Here is a 17,371-nt window from a genome sequence, read left to right as displayed (position 1 = left end):
ACTGCCCGTTCCATGATCTCACCATCACGGTTGACAACTCCCTTGTGTCCTCCTCCCAGAGTGCTAAGAACCTTGGCGTGATCCTGGACAACACCCTGTCGTTCTCCACTAACATCAAGGTGGTGACCCGATCCTGTAGGTTCATGCTCTACAACATTCGCAGAGTACGACCCTGCCTCACACAGGAAGCGGCGCAGGTCCTAATCCAGGCACTTGTCATCTCCCGTCTGGATTACTGCAACTCGCTGTTGGCTGGGCTCCCTGCCTGTGCCATTAAACCCCTACAACTCATCCAGAACGCCGCAGCCCGTCTGGTGTTCAACCTTCCCAAGTTCTCTCACGTCACCCCGCTCCTCCGCTCTCTCCACTGGCTTCCAGTTGAAGCTCGCATCCGCTACAAGACCATGGTGATTGCCTACGGAGCTGTGAAGGGAACGGCACCTCCATACCTTCAGGCTCTGATCAGGCCCTACACCCAAACAAGGGCACTGCGTTCATCCACCACTGGCCTGCTGGCCCCCCTACCTCTGAGGAAGCACAGTTCCCGCTCAGCCCAGTCAAAACTGTTCGCTGCTCTGGCACCCCAATGGTGGAACAAGCTCCCTCACGACGCCAGGACAGCGGAGTCAATCACCACCTTCCGGAGACACCTGAAACCCCACCTCTTTAAGGAATACCTAGGATAGGATAAAGTAATCCTTCTAACCCCCCCCCCTTAAAAGATTTAGATGCACTATTGTAAAGTGGTTGTTCCACTGGATATCATAAGGTGAATGCACCATTTTGTAAGTCGCTCTGGATAAGAGCGTCTGCTAAATGACTTAAATGTAATGTAAATGTAATATGCAAACAATTTGGAATTTCCAACAATGTTTCTTATAAAAACAAGACGTGGAAACGTGTTCAATAACCAGCCTCCTGTGATCTCTAGTAAAGAGCAACATTGTATCAAATCAATCAACTGGGTCCGGCCTGAAGCTGTCTCTAGAAAACTTGCAACTGTATCAACGAGCCTATTCTGGGCCGTCAAGTCCCCCACCAGTGAGCTTGAGGCAGACAGCTGTTTTGTGTAAAGTTTCCACTGGATATCTGGGATCAGCACTCATATTATGCACTTTCACACCGAGGCTTGGTGATCGGCGAGGTCGGGAGAGTGTCAAAGATTTTTTAAATACTGTGAGGAACTACTGTGAGGAACTATTATCATTCGCAATGGATGTTAAAAAATAGTTCATTGCCTTACTGTGTGAGACAAAGAAAAAATGACTGAGGAGCTCAGTTTATTGGTGATGGACATGGTGAGTTAACACAATCAGAAATCAGACTTCTCCAATTGGACACTTTCCTACATTTTCCTGCAGCAGACCAGGTACTTGTATGTGTGCGTACTCCCTCAAAATGACTATGACAGAGAACCCAGACGACAGGGCCAAACAGGCAGGATATTGCCCCACCCACTTTGCCAAAGCACAGCCCCCACACCTCTAGAGGGATATCTTCAACCACCAACTTACCATCCTGAGACAAGGCCGAGTATAGCCCACGAAGATCTCCACCACGGCACAACCCAAGGGGGGGCGCCAACCCGGACAGGAAGATCACATCTCCTAGGGACGGCATGGAAGAGCACCAGTAAGCCAGTGACTCAGCCCCTGTAATAGGGTTAGAGGCAGAGAATCCCAGTGGAGAGAGGGGAACCGGCCAGACAGAGACAGAAAGGGCGGTTCGTAGCTCCAGTGCTTTCCCATTTATCTTCACACTCCTGGGCCAGACTACGCTCAATCATAGGACCTACTGAAGGGATGAGTCTTCAATAAAGACTTAAAGGTTGAGTCCGAGGCTGCGTCTCTCACATGGATAGGCAGACCATTCCATAAAAATGGAGCTCTATAGGTGAAAGCCCTGCCTCCAGCTGTTTGCTTAGAAATTCTAGGGTCTATAAGGAGGCCTGCATCTTGTGACCGTATCGTATGTGTAGGTATGTACGGCAGGACCAAATCGTAAAGATAGGTAGGAGAAAGCCCATGTAATGCTTTGTAGGTTAGCAGTAAAACCTTGAAATCAGCCCTTGCCTTAACAGGAAGCCAGTGTAGAGAGGCTAGCACGGGAGTAATATGATCAAATATGATCAAAGACAAGAGCAATTATATCAATTTGGTAAAACATCAATTTACTTCAGGGAAAGCCAGGATCTGAACCGTGGACTCGCCCACTTTCCTTTCCAATTTGCAAATGGCTGAAACCAGAAATCTGTATATAATGACGAGATGCTCATGTCGCTGCCCTAACAATGGGAGTTGTTGCCCCGAAGGCGGGAAAGCAGGCGACAAGTTTAGGTCTGCGTATTAAGCCCATAGAAATGCATTGGGCTTATTCTGGACAGATTTTGGCTAGTGAGCCCTCTGTCACCTCTTCCTCTCTGCTGAAACTCTCTCACTGGAGAAAGCATCTGAGCGAGCAATACATGGCTCCTCTGTTTTACAATATCTAGCCCATGGATCTGATGCTGTCTGGACAGAAATAGTATGAGATGCCATAATTTTTTTTGTCCAGACAGCATCAGATACATGGTCTACCCATGCTGAGACAGAGTGGTGCGATTTCTATCGCTCCGATGCTTTATCTGAGATTTATGAGTGTCGGCACGTGTCTCGCTCAAATAAATGATCAACATTTCAATACCTTATTTGAACGGGCAAGGTTTTGGTAGTGCGAGCCAGGCCCCCTAAATCCCACCCGTAACGCAGGCCCTGGCCGCAGATTTGTGGAGAACTTCACAATTGCGGTAATAATCTGCGCAGAATGTCATTGAGCACTTGCACCATGTACTTTCATGTAATCTCAACTGCAATGCAGGTCATTTGATGAAGTACAGTGATAACACATTTATCTGTTGTATAAACAAACATCTGACATTGTATTCTCGTTTGAATTTTGCTGTGCTTTAAAATGGTTGAAGGCACAGGGATAGACATTTGGGTGACAACTAAACCAAAACTATGACATTGTTTTTTTCAATTGGAATTTAGTTCTGCGTTTAGATGGTTGAAAGCATTGCTATAACACTTTGAAAATTCAACAAACTTTTGGCTTTCTTTTTGAGTGGGTTAATAGGTTGTAATGTTATTGATCAACATCTCAACCAAATATTACCTAAATATCCACATTGAAATGACTTGGTGTGCCCAGTGAGAAGGATCAGTCTCCCAGACAGATTAGTCCTGGACTAGAAAACTCTTCCAACTGAGAAAACTGGTCCCGAGTGTTATATTTGGATCCATTTCAGCTCATTTTCATATCTTGTAATTCTGCACTTAATCTTGGAATCCATATACTGCATGTCTTTCCCCCATTTTTGTATGCAATAATCTTCACAACCAATAGATGGCAGGAGTGAATGCAAACTGCAAAGTTATATTTAGGCCACAGGGTGATGACAAAAGAAAAAAGGTTGTTTGGATTTCTCTTTCCATGAACAAAATCATGCACTGATGACAAGTTAATTTAAGATATGGCCCATAATGTTGTAGGCCTTCACACATTCATTGTTACTCATCCGGTCTGAGATATTGGTTATTGGATCATACAGGTGTAATGCTTTCTCCAGGTGGTAAAATAAATAAATTATACACCTTTACAACCATTCCTCTTTTAATTAAAAATATTGAGAGAGTATTTTCAATATACATATAAGTTGAAGAAACTTAAACACTGTACATAGTTGTCTATGGTTGAGCATATATACATACATACATTTGCACAACAGCCATCAGTGTGTCTTCTTACGTTCCATTATCAGTTATAACTAATCGATTACTAGTATTTATAAGATGTTCTGTGATATTCAATGTTATCATTTTGTGTTTGTGTTTTGTAATTCTATCTTTGTACTACATAATGCATATACATTACAGTATCACAAATGGCCAGTCTTGAACATTGTTTCATATTTTTATCTTTAAAAAACAGCAAAAGCATTTGCCATTGAATACCACTACACATACAAGTATGTCACATACTATATGTTATTTTGAGTCTGAGCTAGTCTCCATACAACAAAAATTGTCACACATCCTCAGCGATGTCGTGGCTAATCCTTTTTAGCATTTGGCTTTTCTTCCGGTCTGACCTTCTGTGCGCATAAAAACGGACATAAGACTGTGTCTTACATCAAATCAAATAACATTTTATTGGTCGCATACATATGTTTATCAGATGTTATTGCAGGTGTAGCGAAATGCTTGTGTTCCTAGCTCCAACAGTGTCTCTCTGCTCCAGTGTACTGGCAATAGCTATTCTCCAGTGATACAGAGGTTGAGGATAGGCTTAGAAGGAAAACCTACATGCTTCATTTAAGCTGTTCTATTCATTTAACTCCAGCCATTAATATGAACCAGTCCTCGGATTTAAAGTGACACAAACCTCCACTTCATATTTAATGAGTAGTCTATTATGTGCCACGCTTTGTTTCTTGAATCTACTACAAGTATCTTGTTCATAACCTAGTGGAACAATATTACCTTGCTACACACAGACATGTCTGAATAGAGCAATCAAGACTAAGGGTAAAAATTGGACAGTAGAGTTTTGCCAAAGTAAATGCTATCAAAGAAGTCCAGATTGTCTCAAGGGTAGTTTGATCAGTGACATAGCCAATATCACGTTGGAATTGTTTTATGCCTTGTATCTTTTATGCCTCATCTTAGACTCATTTGATGTGACACCTTTTGGGTCTATTAACCATTAATATATTTGTCATCAGCTTGGGATGTTGACAAGTTGAAACCTCTTTGGTTTTGTATCCAGTCCAACAAATAGCCTCAAATACAATTGAAAGAAAAATAGTAAATATCTTATTTACAATTTCCTTGTGGAGAGCAACCAAAAATCATTACAACTCAATGGTGGAACCATATATAACCACCATCTTAGTCGATAAATTCAAATGTAATTGATAAAATGTGTCAAATTGTATTTTATACTATAAGCTATTCCTATGCAGTAAAATAGTAACGTTTTAAGCGCTGTGTCTAAAGAGCATTGGCGTGAAGTTTTATACAAGGTACATGAAAAGGCAACGGATTACCTAGGATTTAGAAAATGTTGCAGAAAGTCATTCTAGTCCACCATATTTGAGAATAAAATGTATAATATATGCAAATTTGGTTTGAAGCACAGGGTGGCAGGTAGCCTAGTGCTTAAAGCGTTTGAATACCCCAGCCAACAAGGTAAAAATCTGTCAATGTGCCCTTGAGCAAGGCACATAATCCTAATTTGCTCCAGGGGTGCAGCACTACTATTGCTGACCCTGTAAAACACATTTCACTGCACCTATCCGTGTATGACAATTAAAACATATATATTTATTTTATTTGGTCCTAATCTACAGTTGTCATACATACATCGATACAATCTGCGCGGAATGCATAAAGTAAAACATCAGTGGGATCCACGCATTGACTGTTCTTGCTGTAATACACAGGCACACACACACGCATTGACCAGTGGGTGTCATGACATCTTGTCCCCATTTTTAAAGTGATGTCATAGAATGGCCTTCATAGGACATGGTAGATAGAGTAAATACAATCTCGAAAAAAGTTGCATTGGAAAACTTTGTAAAACATACATTGATCGATAGTACAATAATAATTTAAAAAAAGATACTGCACAAATGTATGAAATCCAGATCTATGCATCCTTAGCACACAAACTGAGTATAAAAAGTGTAAAAAAAAATGTACTTCCATATACTTAAATAAAACTGCCTTATGTAGCAACACAGTCCATCTCTTTTAAGGTCTTACTACTGATCTCACTGCATTTTGACCGGGTCAAATGCCCCAAGCTTCTCGAAGGCCAATTCAAGCTTTAATGCTCGAATTAGACATATCTTAGTGGCAGTTGAATCTTTTCCTTTTGAAAATCTACATGAGTAAGTACAGCGTTGAAGGGTAAAGGGACAACGCACCATGGCAGACTGGCGTTACACCAGCGAGCCAGCCTGGTTCTGAGCTGGCACCATGATGGGCACCCCTCCCATGCGGGAGATGTTGGACGCAGTCACAATGGTGGGCAGAGGTGGTGGGCGCGGGGAAGCAGGTACTGCCTGGGGCTGGGTATAGGACTGTGGGTGCTTGGTTCTGGGCATGGGGCTACCGTTGGCACTGGATGCTGCAGAATTAGCCAGATGACCGCGGGGCAGGGGTGTAGCCACGTTGTAGCCGTAGTCCGGCACGGCGTGGGTGGAGGCTCCATGGCGTGGTCCAGCTCGGTAGCCAGAGACGCTGCCTGTGGCTGTGATGATGGAGGCTGTCTCAGAGGGAGGGCGTTGGGGATAATGCTGGAGGTGGTGGTGGTGCTGGGACGAGGGCTCCCTCTGGTGGGGTCTGTTGGCAGTGGTGGTGATGGAGGAGAGTGTGCCGTTCTTGGAGACCACGTCCGATCCTGAGCCGGCGCTCTTGGCCCACGAGATGCGCTTGGGCGCCTGAGCGTCCTCCCTGGGGATGAAGAGGGGAAAAAGAGAGGAGGGAAAGAGAGAGGGAGCAAGGGAAAAGGGGTGAGAGACTGGCTGACATGCATTTGGGCACATGAACGCATGCAACACATCAATATTGTGAAAGGGAGTCTAACTTGATGTCGTTGGCCCGGTCCTCTTCATAGTCTCTCTTTCGCCTCAGAAGGTAGATGAGGAAGAGGATGATGAATATGAAGACCAACACAGAGCCCACCGTGGCTCCAGCAATCATCCCTGCATTAGTCGCTGGGGAAACACACATACACATTTGCACTACAGATCTGTGGAATAGTACCTTCACTCTCCAGGGTAAATAACTTCAGCCGGATCAAGAGCCTTTGTGGATGAAACGATAAAACTACGGTAGTGTCGTGTTTTTGTACATTAGTCCTGTTTTTACATGAACTCTACTCAGCTCTCTTCCCCCAACAGTGCAAGAACAGCAGCCTGTGACTGTTCAGTGTTTTTAAAGGACTAGGCAGAGTTGACTTTTTTGTGGACGCGTAAAGACACAAAGAACGTACATACAAAAAAGGCTATTAAACCTCATTCAATTTCGATGAATTTATTTAACAGAACAGCATCCCTGCATGGCCTTTTCCACCAAATTGATGTTTCCTTTAAAAAAAAGCTTTATTGCATCTAATCTAGAGTCTACCAGACCACGTTTTGAGGAAATAAAACTTTAGTGGGTCCTAGATGAGAGAGAGAGAGATGACTTAGCTACCTAGTGCAGGAATTTCAACAAAACAAATTAATATATACAATTTTTTTTTTAAATAAACATGAAATGTGCATTACACCCTTTTTAGAGGAATGCACATTTAAGTGAAGGGCAGTGCATCAGTCCCGATTAAAATTCATTGTTAATTACTTGCTCTGGATATCTGCATGCTCTGGTTTTCTAAGCCATTTCACGTACCAGGAGTCAACAATATTAGGAAGCACATTTCTCTACATTCTGACTGGTCGATATAGTGTATAGTGAGTCATGTGGGTACTTCAGTACGTACAGGTAATGACCTCCAGGTTGATGTAGCAGCTGTCATTGCCAGCTGTGTTGCTGGCCGTACAAACGTACTTCCCCGACATGCTGCTGCTCAAGTTGCTCAGCTTCAGCGTGCCTGTTTTTTCATCTGTAACGCACGCACGCACGCACACACACACACACACACACACAAAGAGAGATAAACTTATACAGTGTCCATATTAGGACAGCATTGTCAGTCTTACTGAGGCTGTGGCTGTCCTTATATGGACACCGTGTATTCGTCATATGAAATTCCTCATCATTAAATCCCTACTAACCAGAAAATAAAATGTACCAAACAATGTGGGATACCTATCTAATTACTGCATACCATAAAGGAGAGGAAATAATTGATCTAACTATGGGAACACTGACTATGCATTTGGAAGAGAGGTTCAAACGAGTGCATTTGAGGCGAGTCAAATGAGGATTCAACCTCATCTGTGCTTTAATCTTGTTCCAAACAGATTAGCAGCTAAATCTCCAAGTCAAAACCAAAACGGAACAGAACAATGACACAGGCATACCAAAAGAAAGTCAGATGTGTTTATTCACCATCCTTTTGATTGCCTGTGCCATTTTACATTAAGTGTCCTTAAATCCACATAGATACATGGTAGCCACATACGCATGTAGTGTATTACTAAGTACAGATTGAAATAACACTCACAATTGTTATACCTGGATGTGGTTACACTGTCATTACCTAGCGCCTGTAACTTTAGGACACATCATGTAAAGTGAGACCTGATTGTCTCAATTCACATTTCACTTTCCAAAACCCTTTGCCACTGGCAAAGTTATACCCTCTGCTTTGTCATTACATGTGCTTATTGTAGATACAGTACCTTTCTAATCCAGAGCAACTCACATTAGGTGCTTACAACAACTTGGCTGAACTACATACTATTACAGTACTCTCAAAGTTCTTATTCTCATCAAACTGTAGAAATAGAGCACGCTCTAGCTGAAATATAGGACAACTACAATAAATACACTATTTCATAGTAAGCCCCGAAAAATTATTAGGATGTTGGTTAATAAAGCTAGGCCACCATGTTCCAGATGTCACACAGCAGGTAGTTACTCACTGAGCATGGGAGAGAAGAAGACCTCGGACGGGGGGCTGGTCTTCTTCCACTTGTACATTGGGATGGGCTTTCCTGACTTGGACTTGCAGCTCAGTGTGACGTTGCCCTTCAGAACAGGCTTCCCTGACAGAGAGCACTCTGGGACAGCAGGAGGGACTGAGACATAGGAGAGAGGTTTAAGAGATAGTTAGTTGACCATTTGTGATGAGATGCTGAGTTAGAGACAGTATTTGAATAACAACTGATAAAATAATGTTTAGGATTTAGGGTAGTGGCAAACTGACAAACTATTGTATTAAGATACCTGTACACACATGTTCCTGTATGTGGTGCGCATGTACTATATATGTGGGTATAACTGCAAGTACAGCACATCTGTAAGTGTGCGTGCACCCCTTCCCTTTTCCACATTTGTTACAGCCTTATTCTAAAATGGAAAGAAGAAAAAAAAAATACATTTTCCTCAATCTACACACACACTATCCCAAAATAGCAAAGTTAAAAACAGGTTTTTCGAGAAAACCCACCCAGAAATATCTTATTTACATACAGTACTGGTCAAAATTTGGACACACCTACTCATTCCAGGGTTTTTCTTTATGCTTTACTATTGTCTACATTGTAGAATAATAGTGACGACATCAAAACTATGAAATAACACATATGGAATCATGAAGTAACCAATCATGTAGTAATCAAAATATATTTTATATTTGCGATACTTAAAAAGTAGCCACCCTTTGCCTTGATAACATCTTTGAACACTCTTGACATTCTCTCAACCAGCTTCATTAGGTAGTCACCTGGAATGCATTTCAATTAGCAGGTGTGCCTTGTTAAAAGTTAATTTGAGTAATTTCTTTCCGTCTTAATGCGTTTGAGCAAATCAGTTGTGTTGTGACAAGGTAGGGGGGTATACAGAAGATAGACCTATTTGGTAAAAGACCAACTCCATATTACGGCAAGAACAGCTCAAATAAGCATAGAAATGAAAGTCCATTATTTTAAGACATGAAGGTCAGTCAATCAGGAAAATGTCAAGAATTTTGAAAGTTTCTTCACATGCAGATGCAAAAAACATCAAGCGCTATGAAACTGTCTCATGAGGACTGCCACAGGAAAGGAAGACCCAGAGTTACCTCTGCTGCAGAGGATAAGTTCATTAGAGTTACCAGCCTCAGAAATTGCAGCCAAAGTAAATGCTTACCAAGTAACAGACACATCAACTGTTCAGAGGAGACTGTGTGAATCAGGCCTACAAGGTCGAATTGTTGCAAAGAAACCACTACTAAAGGACACCAATTTGAAGAAGAAGAGACTTGCTTGGGCCAAGAAACATGAGCAATGGACATTAGACCGGTGGAAATTTCTCCTTTGGTCTGATGAGTCTAAACTTGAGATTTTTGTTTCCAACCACCGGTTTGTGAGACGCGAAGTATATTAACAGATATTCTCCTCGTGTGTGGTTCCCACCGTGAAACATGGGGAAGGAAGTGTGATGGTGTGGGGGTGCTTTGCTGGTGACACTGATTTATTTAGAATTCAAGGCCCACTTGGCTACCAAAGCATTCTGCAGCAACACGCCATCCCATCTGGTTTGCGCTTAGTGGGACTATCATTTGTTTTTCAACAGGACAATGACCCAAAACACACCCCCAGGCTGAGTAAGTGCTATTTGACCAAGGAGAGTTATGGAGTGCTGCATCAGATGACCTGGCCTCCACAATCACCCAACCTCAACCCAATTGTGATGGTTTGGGATAAGATGGACCGCAGAGTGAAGGATAAGCAGCCAACAAGTGCTTAACATTTGTGAGAACTCCTTGACTGTTGGAAAAGCATAAGCTAGTTGAGAGAATGCCAAGTGTCTGCAAATATACTTTGGTTACTACATGATTCAAAATGTGTTATTTCATAGTTTGGATGTCTTTCACTATTATTCTACAACGTAGAAATTAGTCAAAATAACGAAAAACAGCTGAATGAGTAGGTGTGTCCAAACTTTTGACTGGTACTTTAAGTATTCAGACACTGCTATGAAACTCAAAATTGAGCTCAGGTGCATCCTGTTTCCATTGATCATTCTTGAGATGTTTCTCAAACTTGATTGGAGTCCACCTTTGGTAAATTCAATTGATTGAACATGATTTGGAAAGGCACACACCTGTCTATATAAAAGGTCCCACAGTTGACAGTGCATGTCAAAGTAAAAACCACACCATAAGGTCGAAAGAATTGTCTGTAGAGCTCCGAGACAGGATTGTGTAGAAGCACCGATCTGGGGAAGGGTACCAATAAAATGTCTGCAGCATTGAAGGTCCTCAGGAACAAAGTTGCCTCCATCATTCTTAAATGGAAGAAGCTTGTAACCACCAAGACTCTTCCTACAGCTGGCCGCCAGGCCAAACTGAGCAATCGGGGGAGAAGGGCCTTGGTCAGGGAGGTGACCAAGAACCCGGTGGTGACTGACAGAGCTCCAGAGTTCCTCTGTGGAGATGGGATAACTTTCCAGAAGGACAACCATCCCTGCAGCACTCCACCAATCAGGCCATTATGGTATAGTGGCCAGACGGAACCCACTCCTGAGTACAAGGTACGACAGCGTGCTTCGAGTTTGCCAAAATGCACTTAAAATACTCTGACCATGAGAAACAAGATTCTCTGGTCTGATGAAACCAAAATGTAAATCTTTGGCCTGAATTCCAAGCGTCACATCTGGAGGAAACCTGGCACCATCCCTATGGTGAAGCATGGTGGTGGATGTTTTTCAGTGGCAGGGACTGGGAGACTAGTCAGGATAGAGAGAAAGATGAACGGAACAAAGTACAGAGGGATCCTTGATGAAGTCCTGAGCACTCTGGAGCAGGTTGTCAGACTGACTTGACGGTTCACCTTCCAACAGGACAACAACCCATAGCACACAGCCAAGACAATGCAGGAGTGGCTTTGGGACAAGTCTCTGAATGTCCTTGAGTGGCCCAGCCCTTTGGCAGTGATTACAGCCACAAGTCTTCTTGGGTATGACACTACAAGCTTGGTACACCTCTATTTGGGGAGTTTCTCCCATTCTTCTTTCACAGAACCTGATCGAACATCTTTGGAGAGACCTGAAAATAGCTGTGCAGCGACGCTCCCCATTCAACCTGACAGAGCTTGAGAGGATCTGCAGAGAAGAATGGGAGAAACTCCCCAAATACAGGTGTGGTAAGCTTGTAGCGTGATACTCAAGGCTGTAATCGCTGCTGTAAGGTGCTTCAACAAAGTACTGAGTAAAGGGTCTGAATACTTAAATAAAGTGAAATATCACATTTACACATTTCGCAAAAAAGTCTAAAAAACAGTTTTTGCTATGTCATTATGGGGTATTGTGTGTAGATTGATGATGTTTTTATTTAATCCATTTTAGAGTAAGGCTGTAACGTAACAAAATGTGGAAAAAGTACAACGGTCTGAATACTTTCAGAATGCACTGTATGTACATGATTGCCTCATTCTTCATATACAGCTCTTATAAGAATACACAGATGGAATGCTGTATGACTACATAAACTACAAGAACTGCATAAGGGGTCTCCTTGTCCTTACCATTGACGTTGAGGCTAAGTTCTCCAGTCAGGCCCATTGCCCCGGGGATGATGACCTGGCAGAGGTAGCGTCCTGAGTCCGACTCCTGCGTGTTGTTGATGTACAGGGACAGGTTGGTTGAGGGCATGGTGGCTGTGAAGCCCACACGCTCCCCGAACTGGGGGCTGCCAAAACTGATCGAGTCTGGGGTGTACGAGATGATCTGTGTGGGGTGGATGGTGGGGACAAGAGCCATGAAGATTGTTGCAAAGCTCCCTCAAAAATACTGTCCTTTTCTTAATTTTACACCATCTGCCATTACCAAGATGTTCTCTTAGCTGATGTTATGTTCTTAATAGAGCCATGAAAAGTATTTGAGTAGGAATATAATTAGAGTACTTTAAAATATGACAAAGAGATTAGAAGATAATAACAAAACCACATTCTTTCAAATCATATAGACCTTTATGCAAACAAGTGAAACAGAGTTGAGATAAGGGTTCTCTAGTTATGTCAGACTACCACCCCATGACTGGGCCTTTAGCCAAAGCAGCTTGCCATCTCAAGGTCAACAACTGCAATCTCCCAATCAACTGCTGGTGAATGCTACTGTAGTGGACTTTTTGTGTTTGTTTGATCCCCTTTGGGACTTGGTCCGTCTGTATACTATGGTAGGATAATCTGGAATAAGCAAACATACAGTATAAACCCACATAGGTCATTAGATAACATTGTCTGTGGATGTAAGTTTGGGGGAAAAAGTCAGATGACAGTTATGGCCCACTTTCACCAGCTTAATTTGTTTTTGTTTTGTAAAGGGTTAAACCCAACCTTACCCCAAAATCACAACTCTGTTCAGTGGTTTAGCATTGTTTCACTTGATGGCCTAATTTTCAGAAATGTTACATTTCAAATGTATGCATTTTCAAGCAAGGGTAAAATACAGTGGATATATGGAATGTTAAGGCTTTTATTTGATTCATTTAGGAGGGTTTCCAAAGGAAGAGCGTTGCCAGATTAACAGTATAACAGCAGTCAAACATCCTTCATGATAATAATCCTCCACGTTACAGCCACAGATGGCCAAGCAAGTCAGATTTTCAGTTTTCATTGGAAGCTTTTGAGCAAAAACCGGACAGAACATAAACATATTTTTCTGAATACTCAGACAAATTATGTGAAGCGTCACAGAAGTCAGAGTTTAACATTAAAACAAAACCTAACAAAATAGAATACATTCATCATTTCAAGTTGACTTAAAAAAAAGGCAATATTACAGATGAGTTTAATTTTTACACCAAAAAACCTTTCCATGTACAAAGTACTTCTGACAAGGCAGTATGTAACTTGTATGCAGAGCTAATGCAGGTACATTTTATTGTAGACTTATGATATGTCACAGCAAATATGCCTTTGCCTTAATGTTTGGTGCAAAAGTTCAAGTTACTGTACGCATCTCAAGTGAGGACAGCCCTTAAATCGTCAGACGATCAGCACAGATGCTAGAGGCACCACACACAACAAAACAGATCCTAAAACACACTCACCAGTTGGGTGTTATTGGCCACAAAGTTCCAGAGAACGGTGTTCTTGACAGTGAGGGAGCTGGTGCTGTACCAGGCCTGCAGCACCACTTTCTGACCCTCGATCACTTCCATGGTCCTCTGCGGCATCTGGATCTGGGCCAGCACACCTGGAGTTGGGAGAGGGGTACTTTACTTATACTTTGGATATCACTTTTCAACAAAGATTTATAAAATAATGAGATTATTCATACACATATACATGCATACAGTTGAAGTTAGAATTGTACATACACTTTAGCCAAATACATTTAAACTCATTTTTTCACAATTCCTGACATTTAATCCTAGTAAAGATTCCCTGTCTTAGGTCAGTTAGGATCACCACTTTATTTTAAGAATGTGAAATGTCAGAATAATAGTAGAGAATGATTTATTTTAGCTTTTATTTCTTTAATCACATTCACAGTGGGTCAGACGTTTACATACATTAAATTAGTATTTGGTAGCAATTTGGTAGCATTGCCTTCAAATTGTTTAATTTGGGTCAAACGTTTGGGGTAGCCAATTCCTTCTGACAGAGCTGGTGTAACTAAATCAGGTTTGTAGGCCTCCTTGCTCGCACACGCTTTTCAGTTCTGCCCACAAATTTTCTATGGGATTGAGGTCAGGGCTGTGTGATGGCCACTCCAATACCTTGACTGTGTTGTCCTTAAGCCATGTTGCCACAACTTTGGAAGTATGCTTGGGGTCATTGTCCATTTGGAAGACCCATTTGCAACCAACCTTTAACTTCCTGACTGATGTCTTGAGATGTTGCGTCAATATATCGACATAATGTTCCTCCCTCATGATGCCATCTATTTTGTGAAGTGCACCAGTCCCTCCTGCAGCAAAGCACACACACACACACAACACATGATGCTGCCACCCCCGTGTTTCACGGATGGGATGGTGTTCTTTGGCTTGCAAGCCTCCCCCTTTATCCTCCAAACATAACGATGGTCATTATGGCCAAACAGTTCTATTTTTGTTTCATCAGACTAGAGGACATTTTCCCAAAAAGTACAATCTTTGTCCCCATGTGCAGTTGCAAACCGTAGTCTGGCTTTTTTTAATGGCGGTTTTGGAGCAGTGGCTTCTTCCTTGCTGAGCAGCCTTTCAGGTTATGTTGATATAGGACTCGTTTTACTGTGGATATAGATACTTATGTACCCGTTTCCTCCAGCATCTTCACAAGGTCCTTTGCTGTTGTTCTGGGATTGATTTGCACTTTTCGCACCAAAGTATGTTCATCTCTAGGAGAGAGAACGCGTCTCCTTCCTGAGAGGTATGACGGCTGCGTGGTCCCATGGTGTTTATACTTGCGTACTATTGTTTGTACAGATGAACGTGGTACCTTCAGGCATTTGGAAATTGCTCCCAAGGATGAACCAGACTTGTGGAGGTCTACCATTTTTTTCTGAGGTCTTGGCTGATTTCTTTTGATTTTCCCATGATGTCAAGCAAAGAGGCACTGAGTTTGAAGGTAGGCCTTGAAATACATCCACAGGTACACCTCCAATTGACTCAAATGATGCCAATTAGCCAATCAAAAGCTTCCAAGTCTTTTTCTGTAATTTTCCTAGCCGTTTAAAGGCACAGTCAACTTAGTGCATGTACATTTCTGACCAACTGCAATTGTGATACAGTGAATTATTAGTGAAATAATCTGTCTGTAAACAATTGTTGGAAAAATTACTTGTGTCATGTAAAGTAGATGTCCTAACCGACTTGCCAAAACTATAGTTTGTTAACAAGAAATTTGTGCAGTGGTTGAAAAATAAGTTGACTCCAACCTAAGTGTATGTAAACTTCCGACTTCAACTGTGTGTGTGTGATTTATTAATTAGCTGGAGAACGTCTTTAAAAAGGACCCACCCCCAGAGGAAGTTGCCGCCACTATTTTGATGTAATTTCCTGTCCTAGAAAGGCAATGCACATGTAGGTTCCACCTCCGAAGAATATCAATGACTACTTATACATATTCATGAATTGGGTGTGTGAATTTCCATGTGGAGTTGATAAACTAAAATCGGGCACTAACAGCTGTCAGTGTTGCTAGCTACCTAGATCTTGCTAACCTTATCTTGCTATCTAATGTTATTTGTTGTTGCTTTTTTTACACCGTATTCAAAACATTAGCCAGATGGCTCTATGACTGGTTCTGGAGATGGATTTGTCATAAGCATCGATTTATGGAAAACTTTGCCACAAATGGAAACCACCGGCCTCTCTTTGACTTCGCCCTCTTTTGTCAACTCCAAAGTTTTGGCATCTTCCATAAATTGCAGCCATAGAAATAGTTAAAAAGAATAAGCTGATGCTCCAGTAATATGGGTAACTATTGAAAGATACAATGTAGAAAAACACATCTACAGTAAATGGACACGTGCATCCTTTGGTAGGTCGGCTGCTGGCAGGCTGAGGCTGAGGTACAGCAAAGCCAAGTCAGCCTATGCTCATGGTTTTCACAGGGGACGTGAAATGATAGGCGACAATGACTTTGCTCATGATCATGTACACTGCAAATGACATGCAACTATAAGTTCCTTGAATTTCCTTCACAGGTGCTTTTCATTATCTGAAGACACTTCTAGCTAACGTTACACAAATCAAAGCAGTGGAGCAAAACTTTAGTGGTCAAAACCATTCATCTTGGGGCGATGGGGGAAGCGAGTTTGCAAAATGCTATCATGTCACACAATTATACTCTTAATACAGAAAAAATTGTGAAAATCATCAAATTATCCAATGGATTATCTGATCAAGCTGATCCTAACTGTTAGAGGCAATTTCTATTTTGCCCTGCATATCAAGTGTTGGAAAAACTAGTCAATAATCAACTGACTGGCTTTCTTGATGTCAATAGTATTCTCTCTGGTATGCAATCTGGTTTCCACTTAGGTTATGGATGTGTCACTGCATGGTCCTAAATGATGTCACCATTGCCCTTTAATCTAAGCAATGTTGTGCTGCTATTTTTATTGACTTGGCTAAAGCTTTTGATACGGTAGACCATTCTATTCTTGTGGGCCAGCTAAGGAATATTGGTGTCTCAGAGGTCTTTGGCCTGGTTTGCTAACTCTCTCAAAGAGTGCAGTGTATAAAGTCCTTAAATCTGCTGTCGCAGCCACTGCCTGTCACCAAGGGAGTACCACAAGGCTCGATCCTAGGCCCCACGCTCTTCTCAATTTACATCAACATAGCTCAGGGAGTAGGAAGCTCTCATCCATGTATATGCAGATGATAGTCTTATACACAGCTGGCCCTTCTCTGGATTTTGTGTTAAACACTCTAGAACAAAGCTTTCTTAGTGTCCAACAAGTTTCTCTGCCCTTAACCTTGTTCTGAACACCTCCAAAACAAAGGTAATGTAGTTTGATAAGAAGAATGCCCCTCTCCCCACAGGTGTGATTACTACTTCTGAGGGTTTAGAGCTTGAGGAAGTCACCTCATACAAGTACTTAGGAGTATGGCTAGATGGTACACTGTCGTTCTCTCAGCAGATATCAAAGCGGCAGGCTAAGGATACATCTAGATTTGGTTTCCTCTACTGTAATGGCTCCTCTTTACCCCAGCTGCCAAACTAACCCTGATTCAGATG

At 42.1% G+C, this 17,371-nt stretch overlaps 1 protein-coding gene across 1 annotated transcript in view; it reads right to left on the bottom strand.

Moving 5' to 3' along the window:
• Positions 1–3,633: 3,633 nt before the first annotated feature.
• The window catches only part of esama (endothelial cell adhesion molecule a), a 66,719-nt gene continuing 52,981 nt past the window's right edge, over positions 3,634–17,371 (bottom strand). Inside the window, exons 2-7 of the mRNA XM_014137197.3 lie at positions 13,750–13,895; positions 12,224–12,425; positions 8,639–8,794; positions 7,531–7,653; positions 6,634–6,763; positions 3,634–6,500 (exon numbers count right to left, since the gene is read on the bottom strand). Coding sequence (XP_013992672.3) covers positions 5,987–6,500; positions 6,634–6,763; positions 7,531–7,653; positions 8,639–8,794; positions 12,224–12,425; positions 13,750–13,895 — 1,271 coding nt within the window. The 3' untranslated portion in view covers positions 3,634–5,986. The remainder of the gene's footprint in view (positions 6,501–6,633; positions 6,764–7,530; positions 7,654–8,638; positions 8,795–12,223; positions 12,426–13,749; positions 13,896–17,371) is intronic.

Source organism: Salmo salar, chromosome 13 (genome assembly GCF_965601325.2).
Source record: "Salmo salar chromosome 13, fSalSal1, whole genome shotgun sequence".
NCBI classification, from domain to species: domain Eukaryota; kingdom Metazoa; phylum Chordata; class Actinopteri; order Salmoniformes; family Salmonidae; genus Salmo; species Salmo salar.
The sequence above is the reverse complement of the archived record's forward strand: the minus strand, read 5'-3'. Positions and strand labels throughout refer to the sequence as shown.